The sequence below is a fragment of the Oncorhynchus clarkii genome, chromosome 31 (genome assembly GCF_045791955.1).
Source record: "Oncorhynchus clarkii lewisi isolate Uvic-CL-2024 chromosome 31, UVic_Ocla_1.0, whole genome shotgun sequence".
NCBI classification, from domain to species: domain Eukaryota; kingdom Metazoa; phylum Chordata; class Actinopteri; order Salmoniformes; family Salmonidae; genus Oncorhynchus; species Oncorhynchus clarkii.
This window is the reverse complement of record NC_092177.1, coordinates 39,043,531-39,059,153: the sequence shown is the minus strand read 5'-3', so window position 1 is coordinate 39,059,153 and position 15,623 is coordinate 39,043,531. Positions and strand designations below refer to the sequence as shown.

At 41.4% G+C, this 15,623-nt stretch overlaps 1 protein-coding gene across 6 annotated transcripts in view; it reads right to left on the bottom strand.

Moving 5' to 3' along the window:
- Window positions 1-15,623, bottom strand: part of LOC139390786 (LIM domain-binding protein 2) — an 80,339-nt gene that overhangs the window by 9,466 nt on the left and 55,250 nt on the right. Inside the window, exons 4-8 of one of the 6 annotated variants that reach the window (XM_071138178.1) lie at window positions 13,272-13,394; window positions 9,446-9,529; window positions 6,829-6,952; window positions 2,681-2,734; window positions 1,758-1,894 (exon numbers count right to left, since the gene is read on the bottom strand). In XM_071138178.1, the coding sequence (XP_070994279.1) occupies window positions 1,758-1,894; window positions 2,681-2,734; window positions 6,829-6,952; window positions 9,446-9,529; window positions 13,272-13,394 (522 nt within the window). Of the gene's footprint in view, window positions 1-1,757; window positions 1,908-2,680; window positions 2,735-6,828; window positions 6,953-9,445; window positions 9,530-13,271; window positions 13,395-15,623 lie in introns of all 6 variants that reach the window. The other 5 variants (XM_071138179.1, XM_071138175.1, XM_071138177.1 and 2 more) reach the window with 5 other exon arrangements.

Genomic DNA, 15,623 nt, shown 5'->3' with positions numbered 1-15,623 from the left:
CTAACCTGGAAGAGTACAATGTGACCTTTCTCTTGCATTTCAAAGATGATGAAAAAATATATTTTACCAGATCTAATGTGCTATATTCTCCTACATTAATTTCACATTTCCAAACACTTCAAAGTGTTTCCTTCAAATGGTATCAAGAATATGCATGTCATTGCTCCAGGTACCTGAGCTACAGGCAGTTAGATTTGGGTATGTCATTTTATGTGATTTTTTTTTAAAAAGGGTTCTGCAAGCACAGAATGCGTAGGTAAGGGCTCAGGATTATTTTCAGGGGTATATTCCTTGAGGTGAAATGTTCAGAGGGATGCATATAGCAATTCATCAAATGAAGCTAACACGCAATCATATCTGTTCTACGCAATCCATTTCTACCTGAATGTTCCAAAAGAATCCATCAGCAAACACATAGTAGCACTCTGCATGGTTTTCAATGTCATTTCAGCCTAGCAACCAGTAGAGGTCACTGTTGAACAACACAACAACCCCCTCCCCCTCACTTCCCCATGCCCCCCCCCCCCCCCCCCCATTCACCCCCTCCCTCCCTTTCCTCGCCAGGGTCCACTTCTTATTGTCATTGGGCTCACGTAGGGCCTGTGCTCAGCCAACGAACGAACAACTTCTCAGACAAAGCTAGCTGGCGTGCAACATATGTAACCAGCATGTTTCCGCCGCTGCTCTTAAAGACGCGTGTCAACGTTAGCCATAGGAAGTGTGTGTTTCAGGATTGGGGAGTAGGGAGAGAGGGGGGGTATACAGATATGTGATAATGAGAGATGGCGCTGAGTCAAACAGCAATCCACAGAGAAAACAATTGTGTGTGTGGGTGCGCATGTTTGTGTATGTGTGGTTGTCTGAGTGATTGAGTAAGAGATAGAAGGGGGGGGGGGGGGTGAAAGAGAGTGAGAGGGAGTTAGTTGGAGAAGGTGTGTGTCTGTGTGTGTGTGAGAAAGAGCGAAAGAAGAAGAGAGAGCGAGTGCGAGCCAGATCCAGAAAGAGCAAGAGAGAGGGCGAGCTTGAGTTGGAGAGGGTGTGTGTCTATGTGAGTGTGTGTGTGAGAGAGAGAGAAAATATATACATGGAGAAAGAAAGAGAAAGAGAGAGAAAAAAGAGAGATGCACCGTGGATTTAAAAGCATGACCTGCAAAGCACCGTGTGGAACAACCCAACCCAAAACAAAGAGAGTTCACAGTTCCCCAGTCTCCCTGCCCCCCTCCCTCCTAAAAACACCCCCAGCCAGAGGGACCACAGTACTAAACGGTCAGTATGACTCCTTACAGTCCGTACACGCTGTACGTCTAGCAAACCCAGTGAGTGATAATGAGAGAGTACTATAGCCTGTGCAAACAACTGAAGCGCAATAGCACTTTATCCCCCGGAGCGATGTGAAGCGTGAGGTGCAACACTCAGTGGTTTAAGTAGGTGTTTAACCTCAAACTGTGTCGAGTGGCCCCGTTCTATTGCCATGTCGAGGAAGCAAATGCGGGATAGACCAGAGCCATGGCGCGCCGGGTTGATAACGCCATCCCCCAGAGCAGAGGGTGTAAACGAAGCAACAAAGATACTTCTCGAATTCCAGATGAATACTTCAGTATACATATTATGGCGGTAGATTGATAGTCCTATAAATGAATTGTTGCGTTCCATTTACATGTCTTCCTGCCTGTGCATCTGTAGTAGTTGTGCATAAGGGTTTGTATGTGGTGTATAGGGGTGTAAGAGAGGGCCAAACCGGTAGAGCTGATGCTTACAGGTACCTGACTGGAGAGGCTGAAGTTGCTGGCAGGGCTTCTCTTCTTACTGTTGGCATTTCCCACGCTGCTGTTGGCGCTGCTGGCAGAGTTCTTCCTTTTCCTCCTCTTCGTCGTTGTCTGTCTCGTTGGCTCAGCTTTGGCACGACCAGCAAAGGAAACAAGAGCCATGGCGGACAACATAATGCATATACCAAGGTAGGGGTAACGCATAAAGAACACACAACGTATACACACGTGTGTATGGAGACATGCACACACACCTATGCAAGCATCCACAGACAGACAGACAGACATACATACTCAAACACACACACACAATACGCACAATACTCAATAACTCAAAAATGATCCATGCTTTGTTAACATCCGAGGTGAAATCAAAAGGCGTTAACATCTCCCAAGACATGCACCAGTAAGAAAGAACCCCTGTCATATTTGCATAATTGCTCAACAATAGACCGTGCCGCTTGACTTAACGTGAATGCCGTAATGACCTTGGTGTTGTACAGTTCTCGATAGCCTCTCCACATTAAGATGACTCTACTGGGATAGATAACATCGCCTTTTATCCTACTGTATCTACAGTATATCTGTAGTTGTACAGGCTTCTGTAGCCATTTATGTCTTTTGTTTTGCTGTGATTTGCCTTTGTGAGTCAGATTGTATGTCTGTGTGCATCGCCACACGGAGTAGCGATGCACAGTGTGGCGTTTAAGCAAACAATTTCCAAGTGATGTAGAACGAAACACGACAGTCGTCAAATTTCGTCTTCGCGTTCGGCACCGGTGTTGAGCAGTCATGACGAAAACACAAAGTACACGACAATGTATTTCATGGCATTCCGTTCAGAGATAATCGAATGCAGCTCCCCTAGACTACTTCGATCTCTATTGAAAACTATACGAAGACAGAAAAGGTACCTTTTTTGTGATTTGTGGGGAATATTTCCGTTTTGAAGTTCTGTGGGTGTCCAGCTAAAACCGGAGCCAAAATTAGTTTTGTTTTATTGAAGTGATTAATTATTTTCTGTAATTAAATGCCAGACAGAGAGAGAGAAAGAGAGAAATGAAAACAGAGAGAATGAAGGAGAAAAAAAAGTACATTCCGTGCAACAAAGACATTGCCTAAACATTATTACTGTAGAAGACTTGCAATTATGAAAAGTCATTTTTTTTATGAGCTAGACATTTAATGAATAAATTAATAAAAGATGCAATTAAAAAGCATGTATGTCCTTGATCATTCATCTTGTGTAAAGTATTGAAATAGGTTAAGTAGAGATCTTAACAGTACTTATATCTCCAAAATATTGTTTCTGAAAAACATCATTTATTAATACATTTATATAGCCATTTTCACCAAGTGTTTGTAAGATAATGTTATTCCTCTCAATCTCATTAATATATATATATATATATATATCATCTGGAGTCTTCAAAAAGATGTCTGAAAATGAAATACATTTCTAGAGGTTCTTATACTAATCACACCAAGGGAGATACTTTAGTATTCAAAAGCAAACCAGCAACACACACTGAGTGGACAAAATATTAAGAACACCTGCTCTTTCCATTACATAGACTGACCAGGTGAATCCAGGTCACTTATTAAATTCACTTCAATCAGTGTAGATGAAGACAGGTTAAAGATGGTTTTTTAAGCCTTGAGACAGTTGAGACATGGATTGTGTGAATGGGCAAGACAAAAATATTTAAGTGCCTTTGAACGGGGTATGGCAGTAAGTGCCAGGAGCACCGATTTGCGTCAAGAACTGCAATGCTACTGGGTTTTTCAGGCTCAACAGTTTCCCGTGTGTTAAACATCCAAACGACATCCAACCAACTTGAAACAACTGTGGGAAGCATTGGAGTCAACATGGGCCAGCATCCCTGTGGAATGCTTTGGACACCTTGTAGAGTCCATGTTATTCCTCTGAATCAATATTAGGAAGGTGTTCTTAATGTTTTGTATGCTTAGTGTATCATTTATCTGAGTAGATAACATAACTGGGGAGCATACACACATTTTTTAAATAAAAAATATAATGTCTGCAACCACAACCAAATCAAATTCTCTATTACTACTACATTTGAATGATTATGGTTGTCATGAGAAACTATCAAAACGAAGTCTATTACCAATTCGCATTGACTACTTTGACAAGCCTGGGTACAGGAACATGAAATCCTTTTCTGGCATCACAACTGTTTACCTTCATGTTGAACAAAAAAACGCACTAAAACTCAAATCCATTTCCACAAAAAAATACTTATCAGCGTATAAATGCATCTGTGCTTCCTTCCTTCCTCGCTAAAACAGAACCATTTTCCTGGTCCGAGAAGAATTGGAGGAAAGATGAAAAACTTGACTAATGAGGAAACTACAATTACAGTAGACCGGCATAGTTCAGTTTGGTTTTGTTTAAAAACACAGCTGGACGGACGAGCTGTAGTGGCACACGAATAACGTATGGCCAGCAAAACTGATCCAAGATCTGTTTCAAATGACAAAAGCTACCATTTTAATAACCTGGCTGTACTACCAATACAATGTTAAGTATAAAGTCCACTAGTCTGGAAACCAGCAATGAGTCAAGGCAACATGTAACACATTCAGTGCCTTTGGAAAGTATTCAGACCCATTGCCTTTTTACAGCCTTACTCTAAAATTGATTTTTTTAATTCCCCAGCAATCTACACACAATGTTCCATAATGACAAAGCAAAAGCAAGTTTTGCAAATGTATTAAACATAAAAAACAGAGATAACTTATTTACGTAAGTATTCAGACCCTTTGCTATGACACTCTAAATTGAGCTCAGGTGCATCCCGTTTCCATTGATCATCCCTGAGATGTTTCTACAACTTGATTTTACTCCACCTGTGGTAAATTCAATGGATTGGAAATGATTTGGAAAGACACACACCTGTCTATGTAAGGTCCCACAGTTGACAGTGCATGTCAGAGCAAAAACCAAGCCATGAGGTCGAAGACAGGAGCACCGAGACAGGATTGTGTCGAGGCACAGATCTGAGGAAGGGTACTAAAAAATGTCTGCAGCATTGAAGGTCCCCAAGAACACAGTGGCCTCTATCATTCTTAAATGGAAGGAGTTTGGAACCACCAAGACTCTTCCTAGAGCTGGCTGCCCGGCCAAACTGAGCAATCGGGGGAGAAGGTCCTTAGTCAGGGAGGTGACAGAGAACCCGATGGACACTCTGACAGAGCTCTAGAGTTCCCGTGTGGAGATTCCAGAAGAACAACCATCTCTGCAGCACTCCACCAATCAGGCTTTTATGGTAGAGTGGCCAGACGGAAGCCACCCCTCAGTAAAAGGCACATGACAGCCCATTTGGAGTTTGCCAAAAGGCACCTAATGACTCACAGTCCATGAGAAACAATATTTTCTGGTCTGATGAAACCAAGATTGAACTCTTTGGCCTGAATGCCAAGCGTCAGGTCTGGAAGAAACCTTGCACCATCCCTACGTGGTCACAGAATCATGCTGCGGGGATGTTCTTCAGCGGCAGGGACTGAAAGACTAGTTAGGATCGAGGCATAGATGAACGGAGCAAAGTACAGAGAGATCCTTGATGAAAACCTGCTCCAGAGAGCTCGGGACCTCAGACTGGGGCGAAGGTTCACCTTCCAACAAGACAGCAACCCTAAGCACACAGCCAAGACAATGCAGGAGTGGCTTTGGGACAAGTGTTTGAATGTCCTTGAGTGGCCCAGCCAGAGCCTGGACTTGAACACCATTGAACATCTCTGGAGAGACTTGAAAATAGCTGTGCAGCAACGCTCCCCATCCAACCTGACAGCGCTTGAGAGGATCTGCAGAGAAGAAATGGAGAAACTCCCCAAATACAGGTCTACTTACTTGTAGCGTCATACTTGTAGCGTCATACCCAAGAAGACTCAAGGCTGTAATCACTGCCAAAGGTGCTTCAACACAGTATTGAGTAAAGGGTCTAAATATTTATGTAAATGTGATATTACATTTTTTTCTCCTTTTTTAAATTTATAAATTAGCAAAAAATTCAAAAAAACTGTTTTTGCTTAGTCGTTATGGGGTATTGTGTGTATATTGATGAAAAAAAAAAACGATTGAATCAATTTTACAATAAGCTTGTAACCTAACAAAATGTGGAAAAAGTCAAGGGGTCTGAATCTGTTCCGAAGGCTTCTGGATCCCCAAACTGCTATCAGCTCCTATACAGTTGATATGTTTGGCATCTTAAACATTTTTTTCACTGATCCCTAACACCATACAACATGCAATTGAACAAAGGTTTATCCCCTTGTGCGCAATTAGACAATGACAGTTCAACGTCTCCTTTTTCAAAGAGTCTGTTCAAGAAGATTCTACGCTCAATGACAGTGAAAACAATTTATTTTTTATTTTTATAAAAGTAAAAATTCAAACCTCTGGGGAGCTATCAGCGAGGGAGTTGGATCTTGTAGTTTGATTACACCAGCCACCCTTAATTAAAGTTCAGAAGCCTCGCACACATTACACAGATCTGAGTCAAAGGGTTTCTACTGGTGTTGCTTTTTAAAGACGTCTTGTCATGCCCTGGCGAACATTGCAGTAATTTGCAGGCCTCAAATATGTCCAAAACACCTGCTCATTTCTACTCCAGGTTTAACACTGCACAGCCAATTTAAGCCAACTATTTTTCAAGAACCACCCTTCAAACATCAATCATAATACCTTGAAATGTCTGGTTACAGTCTATTGAAATAGGAATTGTCTGTCTCAGGAATTGCTGATAAATTTCCCGATTCCTGACAGGGAGAATACATTTTAAGCACACGCAATATATAATAGATATTTACCTTCTCTGTTCTTCAACATGCTCTCATTAGAAATGAGACAATCCAACCATTGTCATTATGTCACCTCAGCTCTCCTATTACTTATAAGTCACTATAACAACATTGTCTGCGTCCCATAGGTCTCTGGTGAAAAGTAGTGCACTGTAAAGAGAATATGGTGCCATTTGGGACACTGCCATTGACAGCTGCAGACAAATGTGTTTGGTTATTAAGGCAGTACAAACGTTACCTGGTGGGGCCACCATTCTCTGCCACTTCTGGAACAGGCATGTCTTCAGACAGTCCCTAGGGCTGAGGTTGTAGGTCTTGTGCCTAGACATGAGCTCCTGCATGGGCTCCAGGATGACACACAGCTGCAGATGGAGAACAAGAACACACACGCGCGCAAATGTTAGATTCAGAAGTATTAAAACGCACACACGACATGTTTTCCATGTTGGTGAAAATGGATCATTAAATCACTATGTGAGCTTTGCTCCAAAGGGTATCACCTATACATGCTGAATCTGAAACTCTTGTGGACAATTTGAGAATCCAACAAGGAGCATCATCAAGTGACCTATGACGTCATCACAAAGTGACCTATGACGTCATCACAAAGTGACCTATGACGTCATCACAAAGAGGACACGCGGGCCAGTTTGGCAGTTTGAATAGGACAGTCCTCAGCAGTTCTCTTAACCAGCCAATTCACCTACTCATAGGCCTATTAACACAGACTTGGGCCTGTATTCAAAGTAGGAGTGCTGATATTGGATCAGTTTTGGCTTTTAGATCATAAGGAATACGATTATACGTAAGGGGGGACGGACCTCATCCTAAATCACCACTCCTACTCTGAGACGTTTAAAAAAATAATAATACCAGACCAGCGAGTCACAGGGTCCACCAATGCCATTCACTCTATTACTACAGAGCTATTTTATAATGGCATTGGACTGTCTGCAGGCAAAGTGAACATGCATATAGCCCACTAAACCCATGTTTGTTCTTTCTCTGATACCATCCTCTTGACACGACTATATGCCCCCCCCCCCTCCCCTCCCCCCCTAGCTCAGGGAACAATCCCTGGATTTGAGCCTGAAAACAAGTGCTATTTTCAGGTTGAATGGTAGGAAGCCTGCTTTACGGCTCTCATACATGGAAAGGCTTAAATACACTGACCCTGCAAAAAAAAAGCCGGTTTTGACCCTTGGCCAGGAAAGCGTCAGTCTCTTTGGGAAGAACTGATAAATGATGGGAAACCCACGAGTGCCTTTCGAAAGACAATAAAGACTCCATTTATGTGAGGAAAGGGCGTATTTTATCTGAACAGCGACACCAAGATAGCGAGATAGAAATATGGCTCACTGTGGCTCACTGTGACGTGAGGAAGACGGGATGGTGTTTACTCAAAGTACAGTATGAAATTAACCCCACGTCGACCTCCAAAAGTCGACCAATTCCTAATTCGCCTCAGAGCCAAGACTAGGATTTGTTGGTGAAAAATTACAGGGGGGTGTTTTTATTTGGATAAATGAGGTAGGTTGTCATTTAAAAAAATGAATAGCCTAGTAGTTCTACACTAAAGGCCAATGGATAAATGTCCTATAGGTAATGGATGATATGCTGTCAATAACTGAAAAGCAAGGCGTAATTCGATTTTTATCAGAAGTAAAAGAGAGGTTTAAAATTCAAAATAAAAAGGTGCAATATATGTATATATATATATTTAATAAATGACGATAATATAGGTGTGTTATGACAATCTCCAAAAGTGCACTCAACATATTCCATATGATTTTTCCATATGCATTCCATACTCATGCTCATGGTAAGCTGCTATGGATCTCGAGAAGACAAAAACAACAACGAGGACAAAAAAAAAAGAAGAAGTCCAACAAAATGGTAAGAATGGTTGTTAAAAAAAAAATCAGCCCCCGAGCCCTCTTTCTCTGTCGCTCTCTCTCTTTCTCCCCTCTCTCTCTCTCTCTCTCTCTCTCTCCACAGTCTTCTAAATAAACAATGGCTAGGCACTTCGCCGTCTCTCCGCGCGGCATTTCACAATTATGAGTCTCAACAGGGAGCGTTCATTAATGTTATGCTAATTTTCTCGATCCAATTAATTCGCTCCCTCTCTCTTTTCTCCCTCGTTCTCCCTCTCTTGTTCTCCCATTTGGAAATCGGAGCTGTCACTCAGTCTTGGAATGAAAAGCACAAACAAAAGACAGCTGAAATACTGACTAATGTATTCTGGTGCAGGCTGCTGAGACTTTTACTAAGTATATGTTATAAAGTGAGGAATGGACCTAAAAAGTAAGCAAGGATATACATATAGGGGGATATTCACTGATGTATTTACGTATTGTTCTCAACAAAATAACATATTGTGATAGCTGGCAGTCTGTGAATGTTATTTTGTATATTCCATCTTGAAATTCATAAAATATCCTGAAAAATAATCTTCAGGTAGGCATACCTAATTAAAATTGTGGATGGCGTGGCATGGTACCTATTTCAAGGTGATTGACATATTGAGTAGTGGCGGCGTGTGAGTGTGTTTGTGCGTGGGTGCATGTTTGTGCCTGTCTTTGTGTGTGTGTCTTTATGTGAGTGTGAAAGGAAGAGAGAGAGAGAGAGAGCAACAGACCCACACAGACACAGACAGAGGAGACAGAGAGAAAAAGGGTGATTGAATTAAAGTGTGTGTGTGTGTGTGTGTGTGCGAGAGAAAGAGCGAGCGAGAGAGACAGAGATACAGAGAGAGGCTGATAGACAAAGAAGAGAGAGAGAGAGAGAGAGATAGAGAGAGGGGGAGAGAGGGCGGTTGAATTAAAGTGTGTGAGAGAGAGAGAGAGAGCTCTTACCCTGAGGTAGTTGAGGGTGAAGTTGGTGAGCCCCATGCGGGTGATGTTTTTGGAGAGCTGCTCCAAAACCTGGGGGTCTTGTGCCTAAGGGTTGGGGAAGGGGGGGTGGGGGGGGGGGTAATGAAATTGAGAGAGGCAACATACAGTATTCATTTATATTAACTACTAATATTAACTTGTTAGCACTCTTTCATATAGTGTAAGTCTTCAGTCTGAAAATGCAGTGTATTAACAAACCAAGAGACAGCTTGGCCTGGCGCATGCTTCCATTTCGAAGCTTATGAAAAATGCATCGTCTCATCTCCAGTTGTATCTTTGTGTGGAGAAAGTCAGGAAGGAAAATATCAAGTCGTTCTGTATTGTCCAAGAGGAGAGAAAGACAGAACTATGCTTTGCTTCTGCTCTAGCATTGGCTAGGTCGCTATTGAACCAACCACTACCATAAAGTTGAGTCTGAGTATGTGGATAAAGGACGATGGGGGAAAAAAAAACATGATAAAAAAAATGCTTAATCTTAGACTATGATTTGAAATTGGAAATTAAATATCAATGCCAACTAGCCACCTCTAGTATTGTGAGAACCTGTGACTCCAAGAGGTGTCAAATGCTTTTTCAACCATGGTTACCAATAACTACATTGAATACCATTTGAAAAAAATGATCCGTGTCATAATAGTCTAACCTTGAAGTACCCACAACACTGTGAGACTATGAAATACCCACAACATTTCCATTCCAAAATGTGTGCTTTTACAAGAACTGAATACTCGAGCAAAAAACTGAATGTTTAAAATGTTATAACATAGCCTGTGATGTGTGTGTGTGTGTGTGTGTGTGTGTGTGTGTGTGCGCGTGCGTGCATGTGTGCGCGCACATGTGTGTATGTACATGTTTGTGTATTGTCTGCGTTTGTGTCTATGTTGGTGTTGTGCATGTCTGTGTGCACGCGCACAAGCACGATTGTGTCTGTCTAAATTCAGTCTTCTCATTTCCAGACCTAGTTTCCTCTACCCTTTTCATTAGTCGAGGCTATGATCAAAAGAGCTAACTCACTTTTATACATCACTCACATGCCTGTGAAATATCAGGCCAGGGCCCACAATACCCTACTCTCCTGGAATTAGTGGGAATACCCACAGGGGCCAATTTAATGGTGTGTGAATTTCATAGGAAGATTTGGCAAAAAGAAGGAGGCTGGCTACACGTGGAAAACGACTTCTTAAATGTACCTGTAGGCCCACACGGCTGAAAAAATAGACTGCTTCTATCAGTTATTGTTGCACACTTTAAGGTAGGCTATGCATTTAGATTACGATAGGTTACATGCATATGGGTAATGTATTTGATGCATACATATTCAAGATACTAGAGTATTGCCACGAGTATGACTGTGCACTACTGAATATAATATACTATGTCTAACGACAATTTATAAGTTGCTCACTTTACTGGCCTTCCTTCCGTGTGACTATTATGTTGAATACACTTACTGGAATTAAACAGATTATTAATTTGACCTTTTTTTTTTTGTTGCTCAGGCTAGGGCCCTCTTTGATCCATGCCTTCCTTTGATGTCTGCAAATAAATTGGTTTATGAAATCCCTCCAAATTGGGACACTTTCCAAACTGCTTTGTATGGCTTTTAAATTCATATGCTATGAATAGCATTTAAGTGTCTTGGTGGAGTTGGGGCACTTTAGACCCTGTGGGGCAGGACTCGCATTACATTTTGAGGATAGGATACACCTGAATGGGAAATGGGCAGGTGACATATAGTTAGAGGACTCCTCTTTGTATTGTGCCATTATAGCGTCTGTGAGAGCACGGGCAGAGCCATTGAGGCCATCTCCATTTTCAAGTTGTAAATGTTCTTCTTCTTTTGTTTGAAAAAAGCATAATATTGGTGACTTAACCGCCACCTGCATTGCTGGAGTCATGAACCAAATCCTGCGTGTCATTCATTTATTGTGGCCACTATATGGCGGTGATATAGCTTAAAGCCGTTTACAAACCATGCAACCAATTGGCCCCAGGTTCAAATTCACAACTTTGATTCATCTGCTTTCTATGCCCATATATTTAGCCTCACATTGAAGTGTTTTACCAGTTTCTTTTTTTTAGGACAATCATGGCGACAAGAACACAAAACAATTTGAAATTAACATTTGCATGAATGAGTTTTATTGACAAATGTCAAAGAACAAATCATTATTGCCACGCAAAAAAAGAATGCTGTAAGTCCAGAAATTGTTTGCTCAGTGGGAAATTAATATCCAACTAGTCAGTGACAACTGTGTGGAGTTTGGAATTTGTGACAGCAACTATGTGAGCTTATTTCAGTATTATAGACACTATGTCCTGGGATTTCCTATGATCTTCTATGTAGACGACCCGGACCTTCTAACGACTGTTGTGTGGCTTGTGAGCATCATAGAGCAAAACTTTACATTTGCGTGTTTCGCGAGAGTCAAAGCTTTTCATAGTGGGTTTATAATACTTTGTAGCTCAAACCGTTTTCGAGAGTCACCCTTGTCTCACAAACACATCTCCAGTACAACTGTCCAAACCAAGACGTTTTTACACCAACTTTAGCATCCCGCTAACTTTTTGCTGCCTTTCCTTTATATCTGAAATGTATTGCAGGCGACAAGGCCTGTACTTTTATTTCCTAGTCATTATTGCCATAATGTATTTAAATGTCCCGCCAACCCCTCAGTATAAACGTTACCTTACATCTTACCATCTTTGGCAATTGGCACAAATTAAATCATAGTCTGGTCCAAATGGAAACGTTGCTTGCTCTATTTTGTGGACAAGACATGTCAATCAAGCAAGCCGGGCAACTAAAAGCAACTTTCTCTAGACAATGACTTGGTTTGTTGCTAACATTAGCTAGCTGTTTGCTATCTCCAACATTTTGAGTTTAACTGTAGCCACCTTTTTAATTCACCATAGCATGAAAATCCACACATTATTATAGTACAAATGGTTTTACAAGTATGGTGAGCTGCTAACTGACTGAACTTACTAATTGTGAAGGTGAAGAAATGGAAGCAGTACATTGAAAGCAGCATTTCTGTCGGATTTAGAGCTTGCTCTCTCACATCAGGTTAACACGACAACGATCGCAACAACAGAGTCAAAGTTGAATGTCTCTTGCTCAGTTGTGGCAAGCAATGGCGGTATAAAAGGTGAATGCCGACAAGAATGTGGAAAATATTTGGCTGTCTGAAAGGGGACTATATAAACATTGCCCAATTATTTGTTCTGTCAACATACCGCAAATCCTATGTCAATAAGGTATACTTCAGCCTCCGTCAATCGCACAGGCTAATGGTGGAAGAAATAGACGAATCCAATGCAAAAAAACAGAAGTCTGTAGCAAACACACAATGTTTAAAAGGGGTTAGAAGCACTAAATGATGCCGGCGTGAGTGTGGGACTCAAGAGGTTGAAGAAGACAATGCTCTGATCATTGGCTGATCGCTCCCAACCTCACCCAGTTGACTACTTTAAAATGGTGGAAGCCCTCAATGGCAATGTCCATGCAAAACTGAGTATATCCATGATGACTTCCTCAACATTCTCTATGGTTCTCACCATTCTCTATTATTCTCTATCATTCTCATAACTCTCTATCATTCTCTACGGTGCGTGGGTGGCACATGTTGATGATGTCAAAGCATAGAGTTGGACATAGGGCACACCTCTGCATCTTGCTATAGCGGCGTCTGTGACAGCATGGCCAGTGCCCTCTATCCAACTCGATGCGTTTCATTTGTGTGGGTGCGCAGTCAGCGCATGTTGATGATGTCACACCACTCACGTGCATGGCCAGGATGCTGCGGGGGATGAGTTCTCGGTTCTGCCGGATGGTGAAGTGCCAGGTCTTGATCCTCATGAGGTCGTCAAAGGCAAATTCAAGAATCAGGCGGCCCTCTGTGCATACCTGTCCCAACAACAAAGACGGGGTAACACTTTCTTAGAAGGGCGTTTACAGAAGACATGCGTACATTCCTGAGACCAAGCATGACACATTTATGAGTGCTGCAGTATCATTCATAACAACCTTTGTAACAAATGTAGGCCTACTCAGCTTCATTCAATATAGGTTTTCAAGATCACTTAGTACACAGTAGGCTACAGTTGACATCATTCCCCCATACTAATGTACAGTGCATTCAGAAAGTATTCAGACCCCTTCACTTTTTACACATTTTGTTACGTTAGAGCCTTATTCTAAAATGGATTAAACATTCCCTCATCAATCTACACACAATACCCCGTAATGACAAACCAAAAATGAAATTTTACATTTTTTTTTATAGCAAATGTATTACAAATAAAAACAGCAATACCTTATTTACATAAGTAATGCACAGTATTTATTTTACTATCAGACATTTTTAATTTGCTGGCATGCGGACGTCTGTTTATTGGGTGATCTCAACAGGGATCGATTTTTATGAGCAAGGAATGATTTTCATAAAACTCAGCATGTCCTTCAGTTTCAAATTTGTTCAAGTTGTTTGGAATTTGGCAGACTATTATTTACTCTGTCCTTATTCAGCAGGTCTGTCCTTGTTCCTCTCATCCCTCACACTCTCTTGAAGATGACGTTGAGAGGAGTGTGTTTACGGCAGAGACAAAATAAGTTTGGGTCAGAGAGAGTAGCCAATTAAGAGACAGAGAAATAATGAGAGAGGGAGAGTGTGCAAGAGAGAGAGAGAGAGAGCGCAAGTAAAAGAGAGACAGTATGAGTGAGAGACAGGGAAAAAAACACATTTGCCCCTTTAGCCGAATTCAGTGTTGTAGGGGCCCTTGCAGTTCCCGATGTTTCGTTGCTGTGGCAACCGGAGGGAGGGAGAGAGCGGGCAGCAAAAAAAAAAGAAATCAGCTGATTAGTTGGCATGGCAACCGAAAAGATGTAATCCCACCAGACACACTCTAATCAATGCCCCCAGCACAGATGGTCTCTAGAGGATCAACAAGAAAGAGGCTGGCGGGCATACAGGCCTGGTCACGTGGTATCACTCCGCAACCCTGGAAAAAAATGAAAAAGTAGAGAAAAAGGGATTTTTTTTCCCCCTCTGCTATCTCCTACCATTGAATATATGATTTAACCCATTCTGGTAATGTAGTTTAGTCTATGCTACTTGGCTACAATGTGAGGATGTTTCTCTATGCAGTATGTACTGTCTGGATTTTGTAGTCATGAGTTACTCTAGCCATTGAGATGACATTACGGAACTACTTTCTGATAGTTATCAAGTTAGTCATTGGATATCTAACAATGTGGTTGTCTTTAGATCTGTGCAGATTAGACAGAATAAATATTTGAAAATAATCCTAACTGTTTAATGGACAATGGAAAGGGTTTTCGTTCTAGTTTGATTATGATTCCAACTGCTTCTTAGACGAGTGCACTCTGGCCACAGGGCAAAGTATGAGTTTAACGATACTGGCTACAGATGTTAGTGAAATTCTGTAACGCTTCCATTGGTATTAACACGAAGACCTACGCATGCTAAAATATATTTTTTGGTACATTGTGAAACATTCTATTCGGAAACTCCATGACGCGTTATCACGGAGTTAAACAGAATATAAAGGGACCCCTAAATGTACAGAAATACATTTTAGTTATAGAACACCTACTCATTCAAGGGGTTTTCTTTATTTTTACTATTTTCTACATTGTAGAATAATAGTGAAGACATCAAAACTATGAAATAACAAATATGGAATCATGTAGTAATAAATCAAAATATACAGTATGTTATATTTGAGATTCTTCAAAATAGCCACCCTTTGCCTTGATGACAGCCTTACACACTCTTGGCATTCTCTCTACCAGATTCACCTGGAATGCTATTCCAACAGTCTTGAAGGAGTTCCCACATACGCTGAGCACTTGTTGGGTGCTTTTCCTTTACTCTGCGGTCCGACTCATCCCAAACCATCTCAATTTGGTTGAGGTCGGGTGATTGTGGAGGTCAGGTCATCTGATATAGCACTCCATCACTCTCCTTCTTGGTCAAATAGCCCTTAAACAGCCTGGAGGTGTGTTGGGTCATTGTCCTGTTGAAAAACAAATAATAGTCCCACTAACCCCAAACTAGATGGGATGGCGTATCGCTGCAGAATGCTGTGGTAGCCATGCTGGTTAAGTATTCCT